This window comes from Ostrea edulis, chromosome 1 (assembly GCF_947568905.1).
Source record: "Ostrea edulis chromosome 1, xbOstEdul1.1, whole genome shotgun sequence".
Lineage (NCBI taxonomy): Eukaryota > Metazoa > Mollusca > Bivalvia > Ostreida > Ostreidae > Ostrea > Ostrea edulis.
In genome coordinates, this window is record NC_079164.1 from 41,198,019 (window position 1) to 41,208,018 (window position 10,000).

At 37.1% G+C, this 10,000-nt stretch overlaps 3 protein-coding genes across 6 annotated transcripts in view; 2 read left to right on the top strand and 1 right to left on the bottom strand.

Annotated features, from left to right (window-relative positions):
• LOC125656072 (proline-serine-threonine phosphatase-interacting protein 1-like) overlaps nt 1-1,739 on the bottom strand; it is an 18,903-nt gene extending 17,164 nt beyond the window's left edge. Inside the window, exon 1 of one of the 4 annotated variants that reach the window (XM_056149020.1) lies at nt 1,176-1,739. The gene's annotated coding sequence lies outside the window, so the exon portion shown is untranslated. Of the gene's footprint in view, nt 1-649; nt 793-1,175 lie in introns of those variants that run through there. The other 3 variants (XM_056149031.1, XM_048886664.2, XM_056149014.1) reach the window with 3 other exon arrangements.
• On the top strand, nt 774-4,016 carry LOC125656061 (E3 ubiquitin-protein ligase TRIM71-like). The gene is made up of 2 exons (XM_048886647.2): nt 774-1,247; nt 1,398-4,016. Exon 2 carries the CDS (start codon nt 1,398-1,400, stop codon nt 3,630-3,632), a length of 2,235 nt encoding a protein of 744 aa, XP_048742604.2. The 5' UTR covers nt 774-1,247; the 3' UTR covers nt 3,633-4,016.
• Nucleotides 4,017-4,719: 703 nt separating this feature from the next.
• The window catches only part of LOC125656087 (uncharacterized), a 10,089-nt gene continuing 4,808 nt past the window's right edge, over nt 4,720-10,000 (top strand). The window contains exons 1-5 of the mRNA XM_048886675.2: nt 4,720-4,841; nt 5,079-5,265; nt 6,285-6,365; nt 9,409-9,450; nt 9,804-9,859. Coding sequence (XP_048742632.1) covers nt 5,080-5,265; nt 6,285-6,365; nt 9,409-9,450; nt 9,804-9,859 — 365 coding nt within the window. The 5' untranslated portion in view covers nt 4,720-4,841; nt 5,079. The remainder of the gene's footprint in view (nt 4,842-5,078; nt 5,266-6,284; nt 6,366-9,408; nt 9,451-9,803; nt 9,860-10,000) is intronic.

Below are 10,000 nucleotides of genomic sequence, written 5' to 3' on the forward strand. Positions count from 1 at the left end.
TCAATCAATCAATCATATGACCATGGGCCTTATAATGTGAAATCGTTTAAGAGGTTAATGAGGATGAGAAACTTTGTTTAGTGGCGTGTTTTGTTGAACTGAATTTATTTCTTCTGTTAGTGAAAACGATAAATTCAGGGGCGGATCCAGGAAATGAGCGCAACTTTATGAGACAGGGGGTCTAGGGACTGCCTTAAGACCCCCATTGGGTCCAGAACAAAGCCCTGATGGGGGACCAGGGGGTGAAACCCCCGGAAGCTCCTGGATTTATAGGGTTTGAAATATGTCTCCTATGTAGTCATTTTTACTATTTTCTGTCAATTTTGATGACGTGAAATTAATAAATTGACACAAATTTTAAAATTACTCCCAATAAAAGTAACGCTAAATCAAAAGATCTCTCAACACTTATTTCTCTGAGAGTGGAAAAAATGATTGCTTCTATTATCGGATTTTTGTTTTTGTTTTTTGTTTTCCTAAACAAGAGACCATGATTTACCTTTTTTTTAAAAATCAGGGGCACGTACCGGGTGCCCCCCCCCCCCCCCTAAATCCGCCACTGTAATTATTATTCCATCGTTACCAGTCGGAATCATTTGATTGTTGTTTTTTTTTAAATTTTAGATACAGATAACGAGCAAGATCATACCTTGATAATCGCCAATAAAGTCTCTGTGCGTTTCAAGTGCACTTGTACTTTGTAGAACTCAAACCAGGTACATTTAATTTAGTTTTGTAATATCTAGCATATTGTCAATCTGAATCTTAGTTCATCCATGTGTTATTATTCTAAGATCTGAGCCAATGACAGATAAATGTGAGACTATCTTGCGCAACTAAATCAGGACAACACGGAAGATAAGATGTGTGTCTCGGATGATATATACACTGAAAGTAGAATAGAACTGATACACACGTGTTAAGTTACACGAGTGACGGTGTATTCTATGTTTCAAAGGAAAGCAATACAAAACGTTTACTGTTAACAATCTATGCATGCATTAAGAAAAGAATTTCAAAGCCAGGTTCAGATTTCTTTTGTCTTTTAAATTAAATTGAATGGTTGGAAAATAAACTTTTAAATACAACGGTACAGATAAGTGAATCTTTTGTCGGAATACTGCTAGAGTCACAACCAGTGGTCTCGCATTCCTAATTTCGCCATAGCAACTTACAAGACAACGAGAGTTCCACACCTAGGAGAAACAAGTAATGCTGGAATTTGTTTTCATTCTGCAGCGATTAAGGTAATGCTGAGGTTTTATCTGTATACATCCCACGGAAATGATCACCGTATTTGTAAACAATGCCTAACTATATAAACAGTGAAATTTGGAATCCTAGTATACCACACCTTCAGTGTTCATTCAATCCATTGATTAACATTTCTTTTTTAGATGACCTATCGCCTGACCCACAGAAGTCTGGCGGGCAGCATCGCTGATCTTAGTGATATTGCCGAAGAGTTTCTTATATGCCCGATATGTTCCGAAGATTTCACTGACCCCCGAACTCTGTCTTGTCTTCATTCGTTTTGTCACGAGTGCATCTCTGAACATATTCTCCAGAGTACACATGAGCAGCGACCACCTAAATCGTTTAACTGTCCAGTTTGCAAACGCGGTATCGACGGACCAGTTCAGGTACCGGTTGAATCGTGGGCAAATGTCTTTCCAATCAACAATTTCATCAATGGATTGCTGGATGCCGCTAAGTTGCGCGCAGAAGACAGACGATGTGACACGTGTCTACACCGGAACCGGAAGGTACTTGCAAACTTCTGGTGTGATGATTGCGGACAGGCGTTATGCAAAGAATGTCACGAAGTTCACAGCTGCATGAAGTTTGCGCAGTCCCATCAAGTAATTGAAATAGAAAACATCAAGCAACTCCCTTTAAAGAGTACCTCAATTCATTCTCTCTGCCCAGATCATGATGGGAAATTTCTTGATTTCTATTGCAACGACCATAACGTCATTCTGTGTTCCGACTGTGTGACAGTCAGCCACAGACAGTGCTCGAATGTCAAGACGTGTAACGAGGCCGCTGCTGAATATAAAAATGAGACCCGTGGACTGATTGAGAATCTGAAGCACCAGACGGATTGGTCAGTCCGTATTATGGATAATCGTAAACACTGCGTCGATTCACTCGAAGGCGCCGCCAAACAAGTAAAGAACCAAATAGCTAATATTAGAAAACAAATCAACGACGTACTAGACGCCCAGGAGAACCGCATAGTGGGGGAGCTGGAAGACCTGAAGAAGAAAGAAATGGAAATTCTAGAGACAGAGAACGAGACATGCAAAGGCATCATCAGCACTACCCGGAATTCCGCAGCACTTCTGAGAAACACCCTGAAACACGGAACGGATAATGATCTGCTGTCTTGTATTGCTCAGATAAAGAAAGAGACACGTCTTAGCGAAAAGACACTGAAAAATATCTCCAACCACCTCAAAGACGTTTATGTGGATTTCAAACCCGACCAAAATTTACCCACTGTGTTGAATCAACTGAAGGAGCTTGGAAGTTTCGCTGTGTCTAGACAAAGTATTCTTATTCCGCCGTCGTATGCCGTCAGAGCCGACACTGTTTTGATGCCTGCAGCCAGGGAACACATTGAAGACGAGCATTACCCAATCTTTGAGACAGAAAATAACTACAAGCAGAAAGAATCTCTCATTCAAGATCTGAAAGATTTCAAGAATTTCGTTCTACCACCAATCGTGAGTACCCCGGTATCCTCTACGCCAAAGAAAAGTCCTGTTCGAAGCTCCAGGAAACAGCGGCCCACCACCGCCCGCTTAGCCACTTTGGATAGCAACTTTCGCGGCCAAACACCAAATGACAGAGAGAACTGTTCCCTCACCGGGGCCGTTTTTATTGGAAATGGTCGAATAGTTCTTGTTGACCAAGTTCATAGAAAATTGAAGCTCTTCGATCATCAATGCAAGTGGATAACCGAGAAGGTGTTGTCGGTCAAACCTTATGACGTTGCAAGTTGCAGTGGGACTGAAATTGCTGTCACCCTACCGAAAGAAAAGAGGGTTTTAATGTTGTCTGTCAAAGACGCCGATTTCTCCGTCACAGGGGGATTTCAAACTGGAGCGAAATGTTTTGGCATCGCCTTTACACAAGATGCCTTTGCTGTTGCATGCTACTCTTCTCCGCCGACCGTAAAGATAATGTCACGCGATGGACGTGAACTGAGGGTTTTTAAGCGAGATCAGTTTGGACAGGACTTGTTTTTCTTCGCCGATTATATCACTGTCGACAAAGATGGTCACAATCTCTTTGTAACTGATAAGTACAAGAAGTCTGTGATATCCATGACAACAAAAGGCGAAAAAAGATGGGAGGTCAAGTACCACCACCTGAAAGGACCGCGAGGGGTCGCTGTTCACGGAACCCGTCTATTTGTCGCGGGAAATCGCTCACACAACATTATGGAGATTTCCACGGAAGGGGAGATTAATGGGGCTATAGTAATAGATGGAGTGAACAATCCGCATGCATTGTGCGTTAGTCCTGGTGGTGACCGACTTCTGGTCACTCAGTATCACTTGACCTTATCTAAGACAGAGAAAAACATGGTGAAAATTTTCAAAGTACCAAAGAGAAAAATATAGAGGATCTGAACCAAACGTGTAAAATGTATTTATAAACGTTGTCCATTGTATTGTCTTTTGCCCTCCCTTTATGGTGTGCGCATGCCGATTCATTGTGTAATATCATTTAATATTTGCCGATCGATATATATATATATATATATATATATATATATATATATATATATAATCCAAATAGAAAGAGTTGATATCACACAGTCAAAATAATTCAATAAAAAAAGCAGGAAAATATACAGTTCCAAAATATATTTAGGAATTGTATATTTTGCTGCTTTTTTATTGAATTATATATACATATATATATATATATACATGTATATGACACTTCAATGTTGGTATCATGTAGGGATACATTTGTACATGTAGATTGCACAATAAATATATTGTTAAAATCAAAAGAAAATATTTGTCGATTCTCTATGTAGATATTACATCGTCATCTTTTCCATTCAATCATTTTCAAAATGTCACTAGACAGAATTTTATTGATGGAACGGGTGATAATTTGTTGAAAGATTGAAGTATCGCATTGTCAATGATTTAATATTGTATATAGTGACTACATATCTAGATTTTCTGTGGTTCAAATGTGCATGGACAATTCTTATTATGACTTCAAAAAATTCTTAAGCAAACGGAAATCTCAAACAAACGAAAATGGCGACATTGCAATGCCACCATAAATGCACGAATATGATGCTTTAAGAGAATAAAATTCTATCTACATTTACAACTATATCTAGTGTCTCCAATTATTGTGCGGTTGTGAAGTAGTTTGAAATTATAACTAAAAGGAGCTTATTGGATTTCTAACGGAGGCAATGTTTGGATAATATTTTATAGGAAACAGTGTTGTTTGTAAAAGAAATACTAATGGTAGAAACTCGCGTATGATGCGTATTCTTCATAATGAAAAAAATATCTATACTGTTTGCTTGTAGAACCTTTAATATTCCCAAATGGATATAAATAATATACTTTGTAATTGAAAAATATAATTTCTTGGCTTCCATCTCCGCGAGGTCCCCGACTAATTATCAGTGATGCCATTTCATGAACAATGTTTTTTTTACCGTTGGATAATTAGCTGACAGATGCGTCAATTGTGTAGGATAAGGCCATTCTATCGATCCCATCTTCCGTTAACACAGCAACCAACATGGCGACAACGAGGCTTTGAAACTAGCAGTCGATCAGAAAACTCCCAAGGTACGGGCTTTTCTCAGGATGACAGAATTTCATTTTCTGCACTTTGTATTGGTTTCGGATTAGTAATACCGTTGGAGGTTATTGGATTAAATTAATGACCAATCAGGTGTTCAATAGATCTTTAGACTGTGATACGTAAAGGCAGACATTTAAATTTTTGTTTTAATTTTAGACATCACGGTGCGAATGATCTCGTATATAAAGACTGAGTTTCTGTGATAGAATTGATTCTTGCAGAATGTTTGGCCCGAGGCTGTACTACGTGATATCCTGCTTTCCCCTCTTTCATGCCTGGTCATTAAGCCATGTCCACCTGAATCTCCGCGACAATGGTCACTCTGGTCACTCGGGGCTCTTCAATCACGATTCCCGACATGGAGGGATCAAAATGGGGGTTCCAGATGAATTCTGTGACAACGGAAAGGTCTGTTTTACTTCAGTTGTATTTGTTAGCATTTGATTTTCAAATAACAAACAACATTCTAGTACAAATCAATAGTTGAAAAAGAATATCAAAGTGTATGTATGCATAAGAAGAATATGATTTTAGTAAACCATCCGACGTTTAAATAGAAATGTATAGAACCAGACGCCGACCTAGCAACAAATTTATTTTGTAAACCATCAGATTTTTAATCTGACAACAAATTTCTGGTTATTCAGTAAACCATCTTGCTCTAACTGTAAAGTAGCTTGATTATTGCAACTAAAGGATTTTAAACTATAAAACCAATACTTATGCAGAATCAGGTGACAGGTACAGTGTATATACATGTACATGTGTATGCCATTAGGCTTTTGACAATTTTTACATAGATAAAATGCTTATGTAGATCCATACCATTCAACATATTTATTGAGAGAAAAACAGTGTGTCTATAGTATATAGACTGAGTCGCTTTGCAACAGTCTGTGTATTTTTTTCCCTTCATTTAATGGAATCTATGACTGTACATTAATCTTGTCACAGATTTTCTTCTTCATCTAAACAAAACGCTGAATTTTGATAGCACTTGTAAATATTCATTTTTTTTTTTTTTGGTCAATTAGTGAGACTACGAAAATGTTTGTGTTTGGACTTCACGATTTTAAAACTTATTAAGACTTACCTGATTAGAATTTGATTTGAGGGAAAGTGACTTGGGGGGTTGGGAGGAAGGAGTGTGTGGGCGGGGGTCCGGACGCTTTCGTTATGTGTTTCAGAGAGAGAGAGAGAGAGAGAGAGAGAGAGAGAGAGAGAGAGAGAGAGAGAGATTGCAATAAAACTTCGTGAATTATTTATTATACTGGAATTCTGTAGAGATCATTTTGTTGTTTGGATTTTTTGAAGCGCATATTTCTAAGGGTTACTGAAAGTGTGTGCAATGGGACAAAGAAATAAATGTTCAGTTTTTTATATGATATGTGATTTTTTTTTTTTAAAAATGTAAAATTAAATTGTAGAATGACCTGAGCGTGGATTGGAATATGAAAGATCAGTCGCTGTATAGCTGTACAGAAATATTGGTGGTGCCTCTATCACCAGTAAGTATCAGATATACTGATGACTTTGTGGTACCTGTAACGCTAGTATAATATACTGATAACATTCCCACAACTATATCCTCAGTAAGCATCAAATATACCGACAGCATCGTGGTACTTGTAACGCGAGTAAGTATCAAATTTACTGATGACTTTGGTATATCACACCATATTAACATTTCTTTGAGGCATTATGAATGGAACGTTAATTCCATTTTCCAACGGATCGATATGTCATGTTTATGTGTATACTCAGACCCAACTTTTGATATGTCACGTGTTTCTGTATATTACCGGGTCGATATGTCACGTGTATCTGTATATTAACGGGTCCATATGTCACGTGTATCTGTATATGAACGGGTCGATATGTCACGTGTATCTGTATATGAACGGGTCGATATGTCACGTGTATCTGTATATGAACGGGTCGATATGTCACGTGTATCTGTATATCAATGGGTCGATATGTCACGTGTATCTGTCTATTACCGGGTCGATATGTCACGTGTATCTGTCTATTAACGGGTCGATATGTCATTTGTATCTACTAACGGGTCAGTTTAAGTTATATTTATCTGTGTAATCACATCCTATTTCGTGCAATTTGAGTCCATTATATTAACAAAGGTTTTATGATTCTCCATCTGATATGCTGACTGAATGTTACTGTGGAGTTTTCATACCCACAGTCACGATACATTTTTGTAACTACTAATGATATAATAATTACTAATGTTACAATAACTACCCAATGACATAAATCATTCATGGTATACTGTTTACCAATGGTATAACAACCATTGATGCTACAATAACCACTAATGCTATAATAACAACTAATGCTACAATAACCACTAATGCTGCAATAACCACTAATGCTACAATAACCACTAATGCTACAATAACCACTAATGCTGCAATAACCACTAATGCTACAATAACAACTAATGCTACAATAAGCACTAATGCTACAATAACCACTAATGCTACAATAACCACTAATTATGATATGACGTCCAGTTATGATACAATAACCTCGGCATCCCTACGCCCACATACATGTACTTAGAAATGAGCGGTGAATCGGTTACAGAGATATGGCCAATACTTTTAACGATTCTTTTGCGGCATTAGACACAAATATGCAGAGAAATTTGACAGTTCATTGTCTGAAATAGAATAGTTAATGCCAAAGGTCTTTAAGCATTCTATATATTTCTGTTGATTTTGTCAAAAATGAAATCAAAATTACGATCTATGTCAAATTCGAAGGCTACCGGGTTAGATGCTATTTCTGAAAAAGTTGTTGAAAATCAACTTAGATGTGATTGCCGAAATTTGAACTTTTCTGTTAAATAAGTCTATAAGAAGTAGTGAGGTTGCACCCGAATGAAAGAAAGCCAGAGTTATCCCTGTTTTTAAATCTGGCGACAATTTCATGCTGAACAATTATCGACCGATGTCAGTTTTAGCAATAGTCAGCAAAATTCAAAATTATATAATAAAAGAGAGAGAGAGAGAGAACATGTTTTAACTCATTTTACGAGTATTTGGACAAAACCAATCTTTTAACTGACAATGGCAAATCAACAGGTGTCTATTTTATTGATCTTAGTAAAGACTTTGACACTGTAAATCATCAAATATTGTTACACAAGCTTTAATCATTTGATATTTGTCAAAATTCTTTTAAATGGTTTCAGTCTTATCTATTTGGAAGATCGCAATATGTTAGATGGAAAGGTATTTTGTCTGATGAAAAAGATGTTACAATAGAAGTGCCTCAGGGGTCAATATTTGATCCATTGTTGTTCATGTTATTTGTTAATGATTATCCTAAATGTCTAAAGCACTTAAATGTTTCTATACATGTATATGCAAATGATACATGACAGTATGTTTCACGTAAATCTATTGATGTTATTGAACAAAGGCTGCATGAAGATCATGTCTGTGAATATGTTTTATACAGGAACATTTATGGCTCATTAATACTACTGTATCTTAAGCGAACTTTAATTCAACATTTGGTAATTCATCTTACACTCAAAGTTCCCTTACTAAACGTTCTCTGTATTTGTTAGAATCCGCTTTGGATTTAAACACCACATCTCACATATGTTGTGGTACATATAGTGTATTCTGAAGTTTCTCCTGATGACTATTCATCTACCTCTTATGTTACAATACTGAAATAGAATACTATAGATACATTTGAAACAAATACTTATTTTAGTTTGCTTTCCTGAGCCCTGAATGCCTTATGTGTTTGGATAACCCTGCTAAACCAGCTTTACTTTTGTCTGTTATATTGTATACTCAGGATCTGAGTCCAAGAACATTAAACAAATAAACCTAAAGTTTGGTGAAAAAGCAGAGTAAAAACAACTAGGCCCCATACTACTTTTCCGGGGAGAGAACTCCGTGACGTGTGTGTATCATTCGTGGTTGAAGATTGAGAAACATTTGTTACATTCATCGGTTGTTTGTTTCCTTTGTGTCTCAATTGGATGTTTTCACACATATTGAGACGTCACCAGCTGTAGATAAAGTACCACAAATTTAGACCCATGCCTAAGCGCTCAGTGCCGTATAGCAGTGAGGGTTCTTTATCGTGCCAACGCCTACCGCGACACAAGACCTCCGTTTGTGGAGTCAAATCCGAAAGATCCGTGATTCTCACTTCTAGATGCTGAGCATTTGGCGAAGGAGCATTCAATACCCGTGTCTATGTCTTAGGTTTGACGCGGTCACGGCACGAGCAGGACTTCCGGTTACGAAGCGAACAATCTACCACTGAGCTACCGCGACCGGTACAATTATGAGTCCTGTGATTTCCTATTAAAGACTAAATGTAATTTATATTACTAGATATTGATGTATCATTAGTGGTAAATATTGTTGTGAATATTGATACGTTTATATCAGGGGTTACTATGATATGACCATGCACTAATGATACAATGTTGATGGTCCTTTCTTGTTTTAAATGAATCGTTTTTTGTGTATCATGGTAACATGCATATTTTCTTTTTAAAAGAAAACAAGGAGCAAAGTCTATTGCACAGATGAAGAAGACATGGTAAGATAAATTTGATTTGCATTTATGAAAGTGCAGTTCGATAATTCAAGCTGTCACATGAATTAAATGCATTACGCTTGCTGTTGTGAGGGATCTCTCTGACAGCGTGAATTTCTAATTCATATATAATCAATTTTCCAGGGAAAGTCGTGACTCTCGAGCAGCCACAACGCGTATCAATTTCACCAGAATAATGTAGCGAGCACCGCGCATCATCCTCGCTTGTTATCATTAATTTATGCAAGTCTTGTTATTCCGCGATGTGAATGGTCCATCAATCAAACATAGGCCTATATTGATTTGAGTTTTAAATTTTAATCTTCTTTTTACCATTGCATCTTTTCTCTTTTCAGCCCATACATGTCTGCATGAATGAAACAATAACATATCGTGACACTATTCCTTTAAGGTGGGTAAAACAATAATTCAAATGAACAGTTGCATATCGCGACACTATTTTGGTAAGGTACGAAATCCAATAATTTAAATAAATAATAAGATATCGCCACAATATCTCGTTAAGGTAATTTCAATAGATGACAACATACCA